Source organism: Mirounga angustirostris, unplaced genomic scaffold (assembly GCF_029215605.1).
Source record: "Mirounga angustirostris isolate CCGP_5_RB_7025 unplaced genomic scaffold, mMirAng1.0.hap1 SCAF_1, whole genome shotgun sequence".
In the NCBI taxonomy this organism is placed as follows: domain Eukaryota; kingdom Metazoa; phylum Chordata; class Mammalia; order Carnivora; family Phocidae; genus Mirounga; species Mirounga angustirostris.
In genome coordinates this window covers 118,738,507-118,756,633 of record NW_026991709.1, presented here as the reverse complement: position 1 = coordinate 118,756,633, position 18,127 = coordinate 118,738,507, and the positions used below count along the sequence as shown (strand labels likewise).

Below are 18,127 nucleotides of genomic sequence, written 5' to 3'. Positions count from 1 at the left end.
TTTTATTTTTAAAGGTTTTGTTTATTTGACAGAGACACAGTGAAGAAAGGGAACACAAGCAGGGGGAGTGGGAGAGGGAGAGGAGAAGCAGGCTTCCCACCGAGCAGGGAGCCCAAGGGGGGCTCGATCCCAGGACCCCGGAATCATGACCTGAGCTGAAGGCAGAAACGACTGAGCCACCCAGGCGCCCCCGGGGAACAGTTAATTTGTGAGCGTGGAAAGTCCCTGAAGGCGCACGGTAGGACACCTGGTGCCTGCAGAGAGTGCTCCAGAGCCCGGGAGAGGAGGAACACTAAGCACCGAAGCCTCCAGGCTTCACACCGGAATCGCTCTAAAGGCTCTCAGCCCTCTGAGCTGCCCCTGCGAGCGGGGCAGGCGTGGACAAGCGGCCGGGCGCTAGCGTAAGATGACGTCACTGGGCCGCGCCAGCCAATCGGGGCGGCCCCTGTCGGAGGCACCGCAGTTGCCCGTGGCCTGCAGGCGGCGCTGTGGCCCGCCGGGCGACCCCACAGAGCCGCCATAGCCACCCGCCTCCCCCGACTCCGCGTCGCCGCCATGGCCGACGTGGAAGACGGCGAGGAGCCCTGCGCCTTGTCCTCTCACTCCGGGAGCGCAGGCTCCAAGTCGGGAGGCGACAAAATGTTCTCTCTCAAAAAGTGGAATGCGGTGGCTATGTGGAGCTGGGACGTGGAGTGCGATACGTGCGCCATCTGCAGGGTCCAGGTGATGGGTAAGCGCTGCGCGCGAGGCCCGGGCCGCGCTGCGGCCTCCGCGGGGCCGACTCTGGGCGTGGGGGACGGCGGAAGAAGGCTCGGGGAGGCTCGGGTGAGAGGAGCGGGGGCAGGGGTGCCGGGAGCTGCTGCGCCGCCGCCTGGGGCTCAGCAGGCGCCCGCGCTGGGAGCTGCCCTTGTAGGGAGAGAAACGGGCCGTGAGCAGAGGAATTAAGGTAATTTCGGGTAGTGATGGGTGTGGCCAAGGAAATAAAACTGGGTCGTTTGATGGCAGTTGGGAGAAACCACTTCGGTTTGTGTGGCCAGGTCCGTCTCTAAAAGCAAACAGCAAAGGGGTCAGAGTAAAGGCCCTGAACACGTAGGGCACTTTAATGATTGTGGTCATACACCAAAGTGATGCTTTGGAGTCATCTTCCACAAAAACGACACCCTCAGTTCGCTCCTGAGAGGCGAAGGGAAGAAAAGTGTTCTAGCCGTTGCATTTTTGGGGTAGCTGCTGCTGTTCCACGGGCTTTTAAATCTGCATGTCTTGGGCTCCCTGCTCGGCGTGGAGCCTGCTTCTCCCTCTGACCCTCCTCCCTCTCATGCTCTCTGTCTCTCATTCTCTCTTTCGCAAATAAATAAAATCTTAAAAAAAAAAAAAAAAAAGAAAGGGCGCCTGGGTGGCTCAGTTGGTTAAGCAACTGCCTTCGGCTCAGGTCATGATCCTGGAGTCCCGGGATCGAGTCCCGCAGGGACTCGGCGGGGAGTCTGCTTCTCCCTCTGACCCTCCTCCCTCTCGTGCTGTCTCTCATTCTCTCTCTCTCAAATTAAAAAAAAAAAAATCTGCATGTCAGGATGGGGCAGATGGCACTCCCTTGTCTTGAAGGGGATACAGTGTGGTTCAAGAATATTTAAGGTTCGCCGGAAATGAAGAATGTGAGCCCTTTATTCAGAAACGTAAAAAACTTCATCTCCTTCTGGCCCCTCCCTGTCATAGGATGCCATTTCCTGAAGAAGATCCTGCCCTGCTCTGTGTCGGGCCTTTGTGGAGAACCCACTTGTACAAATAAAGTCTTAACTTCTTTCTGTGATACTTCGAATAAAAATACTGGACCAGGCGAAACCTTTCAGAGCAGCTTCATCCTGTTATGTTTTATATTTTATATGCTCTTTGTTTTAAGGTCTCAGTCCACTTTGAAAAAGAGATGCTATCTAAATGCAAGTTATATTTTTAAATAGAGCATTTAAAATACTGAGAGAGGATCTTAATGTTTCTTGGGGGTAGGTGGAAAAAACTGAGGTTCTATAATTTGAAAACTTTGTGTCTTGCTTTGAAAAATGAGAGAATTGGAGAAAATAAACAGAATTGTTCTCTCAAGGGATGGAATTTAAACCTACCAGAATCAAGGGATTCTCAATTTACACTCTCTTTAGTACACTCTTGTTTTTGATTCATAAGGACTTGTTTCATAGAGGATTTACAAAAATGGGATTCAAATATTTTTTATTTTTTACTTTTGGAAGAACTTGATTTCAGACATGATCCACTTATTTTGCATATTAGGTCTTAAAAGTACCTCGTTTATTGGCCTGCAGTAAAGCCCCCTTGCCCCACCCCTTACTTAAACTACAATCATAATTTTCCGGTTTGTGTGGCATTGTTAACTTATCCAGGCAACTTAATCTTTTCTTCTTTTGCAAGACAAGCTTTGCTAAATATTTTATCCTCTAAATTTTCTTTAGTTTAAAAAGAAGAGTGTTCCAGAAAGTGTGTTTTATATTCCTCCCCAAAGAAAAGTTTTAGACTTGTACGTAGAAATACAGAATTCAAAGTAATGGTTGAAATCTTGCAACAAATAAACTCTACTGGGATATTTAGAGTAAGTCAAAGTATGGGCTATAAATGGTTCACATTCATATTAACCTTCTAATTATAGCAAGTATTCTGCTACTGTGGATTAATTTTGCAGATTTACAACAGCTGTCCTTTGAGTTCAGAAAAGTATTCTGGACTAGACCTCTGTATTTTGTTTATGAGGTGTTAAAATCCATTTGGTGGTCAGGTGACAGCAGAAGGAAGTTTGTTTTTCAGACTTCCCAAGCCTTACCTTAGTAGCATCATTCTAAAAGGTGTTACTGTTACTGTACTCCTTAGAAACGTTCTGTTTTAGATCTTAGGAATATCATGAAAGGAATTATTTTTCTTTTATCTAAAACTTTAGGAATTCTTCGATTTAGGTTGGGTTTTGATAATGAGTCTAAATCAAAGCTCAATCAAAATTGTAATCCAGAGATTTCTAGATTGTGCAAAAGAGCCCAGTGAATTCCATTTCCTTAATATTTTGAATTCATTTCATACACCTAAATGATTTATTATGACTTCTTGATCCAAGATTTGCCTGTCAGCCTGTTCTGATGTGGTTAACACTCTTTGGTTTCCGCTCCTCTCCCTTCACTCTGAAAGGGGCAGATGGCACAGAGAGCAAGTGTTGAAGAGGAAAATAGGTTTGCTAGTTCTGTTAAGTTCTAAAGAGCCAGAGTAACCCTTCGTGGCTATTTATGTTAACTTGGACATTTGGCATACCTTTTTTTTTTTTTTTTTAAAGATTTTATTTATTTATTTGAGAGAGAGAATGAGAGAGAACACATGAGAGGGGATAGGGTCAGAGGGCAAAGCAGACTCCCTGCCGAGCAGGGAGCCCGATGCGGGACTCGATCCCGGGACTCCAGGATCATGACCTGAGCCAAAGGCAGTCGCTTAACCAACTGAGCCACCCAGGCGCCCTGACATACCTTTTGGAGTCTTGTTTTCCTAATTTGTGAAAGTGGTAGTTGGGATCACAGATTATAATTCTGTGATTATACAGAACCAGAGCCATGTCTTCACCCTTATATCATGATCCTTATGATATTTTGTTTGCCTGCCTACCTCCCCATTTCCTGGTGAGACCAGGGACCCAGACTCGGTCATTTTGGTGTCCCAGTGCATAACTCCTTATACAGAGTAGATACTCAGTAATTGTGGGATTGAAGAAAGCCTTAGGAGGCACTGGTTGTTTTTAATCCACACCAAAGAGGCCAGGGTGGTGTGTTTTTTCAGGGTAAGAGCGTGCAGAGAGGAGCAAACAAACGCCTGAGCATAATCCAGTGTAAGAAGAGGAGCAGGCTTCAACTTCACTGTGTATCTATTTTTACAGAATTCTTTTTCTCCAATTTATGTTAAAAACTATTTTTTTTCCTGTTGGTTTGAACTTCCTTTTACCCATCTCGGACTCCTCTTCCAGCTAATGAGTGAATCCATTTTATTGGTCCCTAAAATATTCTATATTACCTCCTTCATCAAGCAAATAGTAGTACAGAGTGAATTTTGAAAACTGCTAGTATACCCTTTAGGTTCCCGTTCCTAGAATTTACTCCCAAATAAATTATTAAAATACTTTGCCATTGTTGGATGAATGCTTTGGGCTCAGACATATTTATAAATGTAGGGAGCATTTCTTTCTTTTTTTTTTTAAGATTTATTTATTTGAGAGAGAGCAAGAGAGCACAAGTGATGGAGAAGGAGAAGGAGGCTGCCCATCCAGCAGGGAACCTGATGGAGGGCTCGATCCCAGGACCCTGGGATCATGACCTGAGCTGAAGGCAGACAGCCAACTGAGCCACCCAGGCGCCCCAAGGGAGCATTTTCTTTAAAAAGAAAAAAAAAAAAGAGAGAGAGAACCTAGTACTTAAGAGGTTCTTTAAAAATTAATTTTAGTTAAATTTTTATAGAGATCATACAGTCACATAATTGAGAATTTTTGGAAAATGTATAATGAAAATTTCCCATCCCATCCCCTCTTTGGTAAATTTTATTACTTGGGTATTCTTCTAGAGTTTCTTTATGTGTGTATAAGCAAATACCAATATATATGCATGACTTACTTATCATGGTATCTTGAAAATAAACTGCCCCTAAGGTTAATCTATGTGATCATGCCCAGTGAGTCTATATCAACTCCCAGTATATAATGGAGTATGGCATATTTTTCTCTAGGGGTTGCATGCACCTTGGGGACATCTTTTCATCAGAGCTTGTGAAAATAGAGGGTCGGTAACCCTTGTGAAATGGCTCCTGGTCATAAGTAAATGAGTAGAATGCCTTGTACTTTATTCATCTTTAAACAGTTATGTTCAGATGAGAAATTAATAATATGAGTCTGTTATCTCCATCTCTAACCCTTTGGGCTTTTATTTGACTTTGAAGTGTCTGGGTTTTAAAAATTGCATTCTGAGCATCAGAATGAGAATTGCTATTTGTTTACTTTTAGATGCCTGTCTCAGATGTCAAGCTGAAAACAAACAAGAGGATTGTGTTGGTATGTTGTAATTTCATTCTCTTGGTTTTTCAACTGCAGGTTTTCCTCTCAGTGGGGATGTTTGAATTTGCAATTAAGATTGACTTTATCAATACACAAAAACAAACTGTAAAGCAGTGATCCATTATTAATATAAAATGTGTTGGTTCTCTAAAGGCCTTAATGGAATTAATCTGCAAGTCCTTTTATTGCCTGTAATTAAGAATTGATTATATATTCTAGACATGGGCATAGTAAATATTTGATATTCAAAAAAGGAATCACTCTTTTCTATTAAGAAAATTATGAAGTAAGGAATTTGCCAAAACATCATTTAAAGTTAACTGTATTGTAGGTCAGATTTGGTAGGGTTTTATTCTAATAAAGCGCTTCAGTTTTCAGTACTCTTATGATACAATACTTAACTTTTCAACTAACATAGAAAAAATGTTAAGTCTCAAGATTTTTTCTGATACAGTTTGTATATGGAAATCTATTAAATTTTGCTAATAGTCTGGGGCTGCAAAAGTTGTCTTAGGCTAAACGTTTTAAGCAGTTCAGAGGTTTTTATGTCCTAGTTCTTGAGCTCATTACTTCTAGATTGCTATATATAAAAGCTTTTCTGAAGATGAAAGGTTAACTTTGTACTTTGTGTTTGCGTGGTTTACATTCAGCTTCTTAATAATGATTTATGTGGTATTTATCAAATCCTGTTTCTTCGTCCTGAAACAGAATGATTTCCCCTTGCTTTCTACTTCTTACAGATAATTTTCATAAGAAGATATGGGGTTTTTCATGGTTGGTTTTTTTTTTCCCTATTTCTTTCATTGGTCTGTTTTCATATAGGTCAAGCAAGTGACAAATAAAGCCCACATTTGAGACTGTATTTCAGATTATGGGTGACTTCCCTTGGTTTAAAAAATATTAACGGAAATTGTGAGGTTCAGGACACCTTTCTTTGACCACAAAGAGACCTCTCTTTCCAGCCAGCCACTTTGAAAAGTTAATGTATTTGTCACATGAGGAATTGCACTGCTTATGGATGACTTAACGCAGTTCATCACTACTTCTAGAAAATAACTCAGTAGATGTACAGCTGATGTTTAGAAGCATGTCATCTATTTATAATAGACTACTATGAACTGAAAACATTTAAAACTCATTATCTTGGTAAATAAAAATCAGGAGTATTTTTTTCAATAAAATAAAGCTCAAAAGGTTTCCAGGTCAGTGTATGACTGAGAAGGTCTGGGATCTAAGGAAGGCTCAAGCTCTTTAATCTCCTAACTTCAGGAAGACAGCATGTGGAGCTGTGTAGGGACTGGGGGCCACCACATCACCCACAGATTCTAAACAGTGATGGAAAGTCCCCTAATCACAGCGCCTCTTCTCACTTCTTAAGTGTAATTTACACAGGTAAGTTTTTATTTCTTTATAGATAGAAAAAATGTTGACCAATTAGCCATCTTGATTCAAGATTATGAACCATGATAATTCGTCATAATATAAAATAACCTATAATTTGAGTTCAGTAATTTAAATTAAAATCCGTAATGTCAAAATAATCTTTTTTTTTTTCCCCCTTTCAGTGGTCTGGGGAGAATGTAATCATTCCTTTCACAACTGCTGCATGTCCCTGTGGGTGAAACAGAACAATCGCTGCCCTCTCTGCCAGCAAGATTGGGTGGTCCAAAGAATCGGCAAGTGAGAGTGGTGGAAGTTTCTTAGTGCATTTGTTTGGAGCCCTGGTGGATCTTGTTATCAAGTGCCCTACAAAGGCCAGAACTCTCCAAGGGAACTAATTCTTCAAATAAGAGGAGATGGCTCTGTGGTCTTTTGGTACTCATCAGAGGCATGGTTTAGCATTTTGTTAGTTTTATTTTCAGAAATTCTCTACAATTAAGAAGATAATTTATTAAAGATGGTCTTTCCTACCTCTGTGGTATGTGGTCACACACACTGCTTAGAAGTGCTTTAAAGGAGGAGAGAGCTACAAATTGAATGACTTTATAATTTACTTACTGATATCCAAAGGGCTGTGGAAGCAGTTCCATTCAGAAGAGAACTTGTTGCATGCTTATAGTTGATCAGTAAAAAAAAAAAAAAAAAAAAAAGACTGTTATAGTAACAAATAAAGTGCAGTTTAAAACCCAACTCTTATCCTTATTTTGTTCCTGATATTTATTTTTGGCTGGGAGGGGGTGATTCATGAAATCTTTACTTGATATAATGAAAATTTTAAGTTTGGACCAGTGAACAGGGTAAATAAAATTTAACCTTTGGGCATATGGAATTTCGATTGTCTTTTAGGCTATCATCCTCTGTCTTTGGCTCATCAAGAATACCTAAATCTCCACTCACCTCACTGTTCAATCATTGAGTGGTAAAGAACAGAAGTATTTTTAAGTTCTGGTCAGATTCTGTATTAATTAAACTGTGTTTTAGGTGGAATGTTAATGAGGGGAAAATGTTTACCACTGTAGCATTGGATCAAAAAGTTTATTTTATTACACGATGTTTTAATAAATGGTTTATTCTGTTTACTTCATTTGAATTGTCATTATTACAGTCTTATACACAACCTTAAACTTCATGTTAATAAACTAATATGTCAAGTGAGTGATTTTACTTAATTTGAAAAAAAATTCATATACTCTTATTTGGTAATAATAAAACTTAAAAAGTTTAAAGTTTATTACATGGAAACATTAAGTGTGAGAAAATACTTAAATTTTATCAAACTCATTCACATTTAATGGAGGTTATTTTGTAACAGTTTAGGGACAAGTTTATTTTGAATTTTTCCATAGTAAAGTCCACAGCTATGAATTTTAAAAACTGAAGTCTTAAAAACTTTATCATCCACTTCTGCAGTTTGTCAATCTGAATCTTTTTATATCTAAGGAATGCAGATACTTAAAAGAATGTTAAAAACTAAGAATTCATAGGCTATCATATTGGCTACTATTAAGCTTTATTATGTATTTTTTCACAATTTACTGAAAAAATTACAATGTGAGGGTAAAGCATTTTTATTATATAATATCAAGAGTAATACTATCAACATGATTTATTGAAATTCATGTTGACCTAGATTACTTGGCTGGATTGTCAAGCTTTTTTTATTTTTAAAGATTTTATTTTATTTTTAAGATTTTTTATTTATTTGAAAGAGAGTGCACAGTGGGGAGGGGCAGGGAGGGAGAGAGAGAAGCAGACTCCCTGCTGAGCAGGGAGCCCAAAGTGGGGCTCAATCCCAGGACCCAGAGACTATGACCTGAGTGGAAGTCAGATACTTAACCAATTGAGCCACACAGGCACCCCGATTTTACTTATTTTAGAGAGCACACAAGTAGGGGAGGAGCAGAGGAGAGGGAGATAATCTCCAGCAGACTCCATGCTGAGCACAGAGCGCAGCACTGGGCTCAATCTCAGGATCCTGAGATCATGATGAGCTGAAGCCAAGAGTCAGACACTTACCTGAGACATCTGGGCACCCCAGATGGGCTTCTTTCCTGTAGAGTTACTTTTTCCCTTTTCCATACGGCATTCTTTGGGAGAAAGTCACTAAGTGCAGATAACACTTAGGGAGTGGGAGGTAGGCTTCTACTTTTTGAGGGTAGAGTATTCCATTATTTGGAATTCTTTAGCATTGGATATTTATCTTTTCTCCATTTATATAATCACTTACCTATATCAGTAAATAGTGAAGAGTCCTTTTGGAGAGATTAAAACTTACCAATTCCATGGAAATGAAGGGTTCTTAGATTACTCTGGATAGAACACCATTTTTCTAATGATACCTGTATACAGAATGATAGGGGGATAAAAAAGAAATACAAGGAAAACAGTTTAAGCAACATATTCCTAACACATTTTAGATTAAATCCCAAAGTTTAATCACGCTTTCAACATCTCATTTTGAGGTCTCCAAAAATTCTTAGTATATGCATACCAGAATTTCTTTCCCAACATACTAATATACACAAAATTGAACAGTAGAATCAAGTTCTAGCTGGTTGCTTTTCAAGCTATGATCTTTAATACTTCAGACCTTCCAAACATTTTTGTTTGCCTTAGGTAAACCTAAACAAACATTAAATTGATGCATAACACATCATGTTAATAAAAAAATGGTTTGGGTTTTGATTTTGTTTTGTTTTTGTAGAAAACAGCCATGTGATTAACGTCATATCTTACAGAAAACTGTGACTGAGAGCTATAAGTATATTACTAGCAAAGACTTAAAAAGTTATATGAGTTTCATATGGTAAGTGCTTCATTGAACATCTGTTGAAACCTTAGAATTGAGCAGATTTAAGGGTAAATATGGAGGTAAAGACCTAGAGGAATGACAAAGTGGGAAAATCCCCCTACAGAGATGTAGTTATTTCAAGCCACTATCTCTGCCCCAAACCATATATCACAACACATCCTACATAACCCCTATTTTTTCAGGGATTTTCAACTGAAGAATCAATATAAAGAGAAGAATGAAAATAAAGCAAAAAAAAAATAACATTAATGGGGGCGCCTGGGTGGCTCAGTCGTTAAGTGTCTGCCTTCAGCTCAGGTCATGATCCCAGGGTCCTGGGATCGACCCCCGCATCAGGCTCCCTACTCGGTGGGAAGCTTGCTTCTCTCTCTCCCACTCCCCCTGCTTGTGTTTCCTCTCTCGCTGTCTCTCTCTCTGTCAAATAAATAAAATCTTTTAAAAAAAATGATAGTCAACCTAGAGAAACATAGTATTGCATCATAAAAGATTAGAAAATATTACCTAAAGACATTTAATTTATTGACTGTGAAAGATGGACAAAAAAAATTTTTTTAAGGATTTATAGGAACAAGCTAACCTGACTATGTTAAGCTTTTTTTTTTTTTAAGATTTTTATTTATTTGACAGAGCGAGAGAGCACAAGCAGTAGAGGGAGGGAGAAGCAGGTTCCTCCCAGGACCCTGGGATCATGACCCGAACTGAAGGCAGATGCTTAACCATCTGAGCCACCCAGGCGGCCCTGGATAAAATTTTGTTACGCATGATGTACTGCATTCCTCTTTAGAGTATTTAGAGTAAGTAGCACATAAAATGTTTGCAATATAGTATAGTGTATACAATACATAGAATATAGATTTTATACTTCTAGTACAGATTTGTAATTTTATAGGTAGTAAATTATATGTAGTACAATATATAGTACAGTGTATTATAAATAAAGGTAGATAGATGGATAGATAGTATTGCTTTTTCCTTGCCATAGGACCTGTTGCTTAGAGAAACATTGAAGCTGATCCGTCTATTCTTACCATTTGGTATTGTTTCAAAGATGAATGGCCCCATGGTAACTGTTGAGACATATGCTAAGAAAATAAACACTGAATAAGATGTTACATTGCATCTGAAATGAGGAATACATTTAGAGAGTAAAACGTGAATGTGTTTTTAAAATTGGCATTGTATACTGCTATTTCTTTATCCCCTCTGAGGAAGTCATTAGTCATGCTGTTTCTTCCTAGTAAACTTATATTGACATTGACCATTCTGTTTTAGGCACATGTTCTGTAGATGCAGAGGAAGATTTAGAATGTGTACTAGTCAAGCAGCTGAGAAATTACTCTCTCACAGATGAGTGAGCACCAATACAGATAGCTTAGTGATCAGCCTTATATTTCCATAGTAGTAATTTGCCACGGAGACAGTCCAGCATACTATTTTCCCTGTATCTAGAAAAAAAATAGTAGTTTTTCTTAACAGGATTCATTCTTTTTGCAGTGACTGAAATTAAAAAAAAAAAAAAATCTCCATAAAAGCCAGTTAATACAGTTATAAATATACTGGTTCACAATGGGAAAATAGGATTCCATTTCAAATCCCTCCCCCGCCGAAAAACAAGGCATATTTTGATTCAAATTTGTTGAACTTAGATTTGGCTTACTTCAAGTGTATGTGTGTGTATGGATATGTGAGTGTAATATGACACATGTATATGTCCATTCATTAATGTGCTTTTAACTCACTGTTCTCATTGTCCGGGTATATAAAAGAATCAGAAAAGTAAACTCCTTGAAGGATATTTTTGTTTTATAAGAATATGCTAGAGCTGCAACTAGAAAATGTGTGTACCCTATGCAGCAATCAGAAAACATATCTGTAGACAGGACAGTAATGAGTTTTCGGATAGTGGAGTGACTGAGTAGAAATTGATGAGAAAACCACTGAAACATAATATCTGTTTCTAGAAGAAAAACAATAAATAACATAGGAAGGATGAATGGATGAAAAGCTTGAGGAAAGCCCCTGTAAGCCAAAGAATGGGGAAGAAAGACATCCTTTACCATGTAGTAGACATTGAGAAATCAGATATCTATATTTAATAATTCTTTACAAAAATAATATATGCAGAAATGTGTTCAAACAGTATACCTAATCTAACAAAACTAGTCTGATAGTTACATAGGAGTTGGGCATTTACAGTAAGATCAGTGTTACCATATTTAACAAATAAGTTACTGTTAAGGGAGTAGAAATAATTATGAAGGAGTTTGTGTAGATTATTTTATATTTATATTTAATTCCATTTAGTGTGCATAATTTAGACATCATGCCTCACTTGTAAGTTTTTTAAATGGATTGACTATTTTGCATTTATAACATACTTTTGAATGACAAGTTGTTACTGTCCTTATTTGAAAGTCAAGAGAGCTGAAATGTCAAGAGAACTGACCTCGTAACATTTTAACAGATTCCAACCAAAATCCTTGTTTTGGATTTTTGGGGGCACCTTGTCTCAGCTTTGAGTAGCAGTTGGAAAGAGTGTTGCCCCCATCTTCGTAGTTTATCCAGATTGTTTTTCTTTTTTGTAGATTAATGACAACACCTACAAATAATTTTTTTCAGTTTTTCTTTAAAATTATAGTTAGGCTTTTTAGTTTGGGGTGTGTGTGTGTGTGTCCTTTTTCAAGTTCTGTTATTAAAAATGCTTTTCGGGCACCTGGGTGGCTCAGTTGGTTAAGCGACTGCCTTCGGCTCAGGTCATGATCCTGGAGTCCCGGGATCGAGTCCCGCATCGGGCTCCCTGCTCGGCAGGGAGTCTGCTTCTCCCTCTGACCCTCCCCCCTCTCATGTGCTCTCTCTCATTCTCTCTCTCTCAAATAAATAAAATCTTAAAAAAAAAAATGCTTTTCTAGGGCATATTTAATGTAATAACTTTGCTAATGTGGTTGATTAAAGTATATCGAAACATTTGTGTATTGATTAGAAATGAATTTTCTTTCTTGTTTTTCATAATCCTGGTTATGTACTACATGCATATTAAATAACAATAGATTTTTAAAAATTTATTACAATACACAAATATGTTTGACCACTCGAATGTTGATCATTGTACAGTGAGCTATTTGAATAGCTTTTTGTTTGATGTTTTTAAAAGGATGTATTCATAAAATGTGAACCAAATATTTGGTTTGCAGTGAAGAGAGAAATAGTAAGAATGTCAAGTTATTTTAGTCGGTATGACAGTACATAAATAAAATGTGAAGGATGGTGGTAATAAGTAGATTTTCCACACAGCTAAACCACAGGCCCACCGCCTAACAAAGCTGTTTCTACTACACATCAGCATCTGAGGGTAAAAGAGGAGGAGGGGCTGGGACAAAGCAGCACTGATTCTACCCATCCTGGGATGATATCAGCTCATCTGCATAGCCATCTGAAAGTTTAGTACATATTGTTTCATCAGAAAGAACACACTGTGACATTTAATAATGAGTACCAAAGCAAAAGTTAAGCATTGAACAGATTTTTCTTTCCATTTGATTAAACGATGTTGAATTTTATTTTACTAGTATATTGGAAATATGTTTGTCATCTTTAGCTCCTTAATTTTCTGTCTATGCAAGGTGCATTCGTCTATTACAGCTGACATTCAAATCAGTAAATCTTACCCCATCAAACCCATTACTTCTTTTTTTAATTTAATTTTATTATATTATGTTAATCACCATACATTACATCATTAGTTTTTGATGTAGTGTTCCATGAAACCCATTACTTCATATACAATATGTTCCCATTACTATCCTGAAGTGTAATTCATAAATGTCTCCACACATAATTAAAATATGTATAATAACTTAATTGTAATACCTAAATATGTAATATAAAATAATATAATATGGGAATAAAGGGAAAGTAGTTTATAAGTATTTGCATTTCAGTATCTAAATACTTGGGCATAGTTACACCTGAAGGCATAAAGAAGTAGGCTGATGCATGTCTGGATGTGTGTGTATGTGTCATCACTACAGATAGACAGCAGTAACGCGGACTGTTGTGACTCCGTAACATGGGAGCATTTCCACTGATGGTAAGAACTTTCCCACCCAAATGGTGGATCGTGCTTAGTAAAGCTCTGAACAAAACAATGTACAATCTTTTGATTTACATGTTAGTTGCATGGTTGGACATTTCAATGACATGGTTAGTGAATATTCACTTGGCAGTCTTCTAGGCCTAAAGAATAAGCTCAAAATTGTTTTATTTAATTGAAGCTAATGTAGAAGTCTTCAGAAAAAAAAAAAAAAGTTTAAGTGTTCCTTTAGAAGTTTAGCAGACATCTGATAAGAAAGGTAACTTTTTAAAAAATGCTTTTTTGCTTTTTGAAGTTACTCCCAAGGACTAGCTTTTCAGGGTAATGCTCTGAAAAGAAAATTAGAAAATTTCCATGTTTAGTTTAGTAAGCCCAGTTTAAAAAAATATATTTAAAGGAAAAATTACATGTGCTCACTTCGGCAGCACATATACTAAAGGAAAAATTACAAGAAAAATTAGAAAGTACAAATATATTTGAAGTTTTAAGCTATTTTATATTGAACATTTGAACGATATAACAAAACACATGACAAATGTTTGTATGGAAGTTCCTCTTTTGCCCTTTTATGTCATTCTGTTTCTGCCATGGTTAGGTTTTGTTCAACAAAATAATGTCTTACAGGAAAATATCTTCTCCGCATTTTGACACTCAGTTAGTGGCTCAGAGCTGACTCTACAGCCAGGATACCTGAATCTGAGTCCCAGCACCTCCACTTGGGTGACCTTGAGTGAGTCACTTACCTCCATTTTCTCTTATACATTGCAAATAACAATAATACCTTCCTCACTAGATTGTTTTGAGAATTGAAGACTAAATGAATTCATACACAGGTAAAACGCTGAGAACAGTTAAGTACCACTGTTACTTCATTTTAGTCAATTTTGGAAGCTCCTCTAATAGAAGTGGCACTTACAAAATAATGTATTTTGGGGTGCCTGGGTGGCTCAGTTGGTTGAGCGACTGCCTTCGGCTCGGGTCATGATCCTGGAGTCCCTGGATCGAGTCCCGCATCGGGCTCCCTGCTCGGCAGGGAGCCTGCTTCTGCCTCTGACCCTCCCCCCTCTCATGTGCTCTCTCTCTCTCATTCTCTCTGTCTCAAATAAATAAATAAAATCTTTTAAAAAAAATAATAATAATGTATTTTTAGTTATGGGGTAAAGCACTCTTAACTGTTCTCAATAAAAATTTTGTAAGAAAAAGTTAATTGTAAATACAGGTTACTTGTTGCACTGTGAGCTTTTGTGAAGAGTCATCAGTGAGGCTTTTAATGACTTGCCTGTCACATTTTTTCTAATCATGGGGTCAACATGATTTCCAGATTTTATATTAAGAAAAGGTTTTGTAAATATTGAGCTCTCACTTTAATTTTAGGTTTTCCATCTTAGTAGAAATATTTTACTGGCTGTTGCAGATAAGCATATGGGGTATATTTTTTGATCACTTGATTTTGCAGGAAACCCATATAGCTTAGCAAATTTACCTTTCTTTAAGCCCTCAATTTTCATCTTCATAGCCTTTCAGAACAGTAGTAAGTTTTACAATCAGCCTGCTGCTTTCTCTTGTCTCTACACTCAATAAACCTGGGTCAGTGATCAGAACAGAACTTGCTTTTCCTAAGTGGGCTGCAAGCAGGCTTTCTCTGGGTGAGTGTAGCTGTGGTATAGAATAGTAGAAAGACTGCAATTTAGGAGTCACTCAGCCTGGCTTGGAATCTTGAGTCTATCATTTACTACCTGTGTGATCCTGTACCAAGTTCTTAACGTCTCTGTCCCTATCTCCTCAACTAAAATGGGAACAACAATATTACCTACCTCATAGAGTTGCTATGAAGATTAAATGAGTTAATACATGTTAACTACCTGGAACAGTGCCTAAAATATAGTAAGCACTCAATAAATATTAGCCATTATTATAGATCGGTATTGCCACTGTCGATTTCTGCCTTCGAGAATGGCCTTGAGATGATTCTTGTAGGAATTAGGATGTTTGTGTGTACTCACAACCTGTGCACAACTGCCAATATGAGTTTTTAGGAGCATGGTTTTCAATTGTGGCGCCTAGGTGGCTCAGATGGTTGAGCGTCTGCCTTCGGCTCAGGTCATGATCCCAGGGTCCTGGGATCGAGTCCCGCATCGGGCTCCCTGCTCCTTGGGAGCCTGCTTCTCCCTCTGCCTCTCTCTCTCTGTCTCTCATGAATAAATAAATAAAAAATCTTAAAAAAAAAAAAAAAAAAAACACCCCAAGACAATCTGAAAAGCACATTCCCATCAGCAACAATGGGCTCTGCCACAGTGGTTTTCAAAGAAGTGTATGTGTATAAACCAGGCAGGGAGGAGAGTTAGAAAAAACAGCCCAGATGAAAATCTCAGTTAAAAGCTTTTGGAACTATTTCAGTACGGATAAAATGTTCTACGGCATTTGCATTTTATCCTAGCTTTTAAGGAGCTACCTACTAACTCAATTTATTAAGAATTATATAAGAAGTCCAACTAAATTATTTGTACCAAAATTGTATGTAATAAAATAATCAGAATTCTTGCCAGACCACCTGGGGCGAAATTTTATAAAGCAAAAAAATACATAGTATAGAACAAGCTTTGTGTGGTTGGCATAATACAATTGTCATCTAACTCTTTTTTTTTTTCTTTTTAAAGATTTTATTTATTTATTTGCGAGAGAGAGAATGAGAGACAGAGAGCATGAGAGGGAGGAAGGCCAGAGGGAGAAGCAGACTCCCTGCTGAGCAGGGAGCCCGATGCGGGACTCGATCCTGGGACTCGATCCCGGGACTCCAGGATCATGACCTGAGCCGAAGGCAGTCGCTTAACCAACTGAGCCACCCAGGCGCCCTGTCATCTAACTCTTCAGTGGTGATTCTTAGACCTTCCTTGTGAATTAACATCTGCTATACTAACTCCTGCTCTGCTTTTTCTACCTTTATAGAAATTATATGTTTAATAATAGAAATTTATTATTCACTGCTTGCCTCCTATATATGAGGCTCTGCCTTAATGGTAGAAAGAATTTGAATACAAGTAAGTTTCCTATCTTCAGAGACTGCAGGGTCCGTTAGGGAATGTTAGATTCACAATAGATTTGTAAAGTGTAATGTAATGAACCTTTAAGAGACACATAGTGCCTGGGAAGTCGAAGGGACAAACCACATTCACTTGCAGTATATACAGTATATGATTACAAAGATCATCTCTTGTGTGGATTATGAAAATTCATTCCTACACTATTTAACAATATGTGGTATGTAGGTGCTCCATAGCATTTCTGGGGAAAGAAATGCTCTGTGTCCATGTGTCCCCTTGAAGTAAGTTGTTCCCGTAGCTTCCACTCCCTCACCTACCTACCTTGCCTTCAGCACTTTACATACTCTCATATTTGCCTGCTTGTAACCTTCTGTATAGGGCAGGGGGAGAAGGGGGCCTGCCCACTGACAAAAAAGCCTCCAAAGGAAGAAAATAACATTTAAAATAATTTCTTGAAGGGTATAGGTCTGTGCTATCCAATAATGTAGTCACTAGCCACATGTGGCTATTTACATTTGTATTTTAATTAAAATTTTAAATTTAGTTCCTTAGTCACATTAGCCACGTTACAGGTGTTCAAGAGTCACATGCGGATAATGGCTTCCATATTGGATGTTCCAGAATAAAACATTTCCATCATGGTAGAAAGTTCTGTTGGACAGTGCTGGTGTACCTCATGTGTTTTTAAGGCCTATTCTGTCAGAATATAGGAATCATGGAGTCATCAGTTATATCAAATTTAAGTGACCTCCCACCTTCCTTTTAAAGATTATCTTTGGAAACTAGAATGTTGAACATGAGCCTTATTTTACTAATTAAATCTTATCCTTGACAAAGAGAATTACATACTTTTAACTGGTCAGTTCACTACACTTAGGGAAAAAAATTAACCCAAATACAAAGATCCAAAATTATATTGAAACACCTCAGTTTAAAAAAGGATTGTTGACATAGTTTCCTGTTCTTTATATTTTGTAAGAATTTCTTATGTTTTCAAAATGTCTTAATATTTGAAACTATAAATTTGAGGGCGCCTGGGTGGCTCATTTGGTTAAGCGACTGCCTTCAGCTCAGGTCATGATCCTGGAGTCCCTGGATCGAGTCCCGCATCGGGCTCCCTGCTCGGCAGGGAGTCTGCTTCTCCCTCTGGCCCTCCTCCCTCTCATGCTCTCTCTCATTCTCTCTCTCAAATAAATAAATAAAATCTTTAAAAAAAAAAAAAAGAAACTATAAATTTGAAACTGTGTAGCTGCTTTTGTATCCTTGATAGATTTATAGCAGTGGTTCTCAACCAGGTAATGATTTTGCCCTGCAGGGGACATTGGGCAATGTCTGGAGACATTTGTGGTTGTCACAACTGATAGGAGTCTGGGATCTATTGGGTAGGGGCCATGGATGCTGCTAAACATCCTACAGTACACAGGACAGCCCCCCACAATAAAGAATTATCAAGTCAGAGTGCCTGGGTGGCTCAGTCGGTTAAGCGACTGCCTTCGGCTCAGGTCATGATCCTGGAGTCCCGGGATCGGACTCCCTGCTCAGCAGGGAGTCTTCTTCTCCCTCTGACCCTCCTCCCTCTCATGCTCTCTGTCTCTCATTCTCTCTCTCGCAAATAAATAAATAAAATCTTTAAAAAAAAAAAAAAGAATTATCAAGTCAAAAATGTCAGT

At 38.2% G+C, this 18,127-nt stretch overlaps 1 protein-coding gene across 3 annotated transcripts; it reads left to right on the top strand.

The window, feature by feature from the left end:
• The first annotated feature begins 468 nt into the window (after positions 1-468).
• RNF7 (ring finger protein 7) lies at positions 469-7,164 on the top strand. 3 transcript variants are annotated; one of them, XM_045903647.3, is made up of 4 exons: positions 469-730; positions 5,024-5,071; positions 6,344-6,466; positions 6,640-7,164. In XM_045903647.3, exons 1-4 carry the CDS (start codon positions 556-558, stop codon positions 6,756-6,758), a joined length of 465 nt encoding a protein of 154 aa, XP_045759603.1. In that variant the 5' UTR covers positions 469-555; the 3' UTR covers positions 6,759-7,164. The 3 variants fall into 3 exon arrangements, with proteins under 3 accessions (XP_045759603.1, XP_045759605.1, XP_045759604.1); XM_045903649.3 differs by lacking the exon at positions 6,344-6,466 and having other exon boundaries at positions 472-723; XM_045903648.3 differs by lacking the exon at positions 6,344-6,466 and having other exon boundaries at positions 482-730.
• Positions 7,165-18,127: the final 10,963 nt, after the last annotated feature.

What these genes read in the sequence shown, in the direction of transcription:
- RNF7 (XM_045903647.3), top strand. Translation starts at nt 556, where the DNA reads ATGGCCGACGTGGAAGACGGCGAGGAGCCCTGCGCCTTGTCCTCTCAC. An exon ending in CTGCAGGGTCCAGGTGATGG is followed by an intron (nt 731 to 5,023) that starts GTAAGCGCTGCG and finishes GTTTACTTTTAG; the next exon opens with ATGCCTGTCTCAGATGTCAA. An exon ending in CAAACAAGAGGATTGTGTTG is followed by an intron (nt 5,072 to 6,343) that starts GTATGTTGTAAT and finishes TCCTAACTTCAG; the next exon opens with GAAGACAGCATGTGGAGCTG.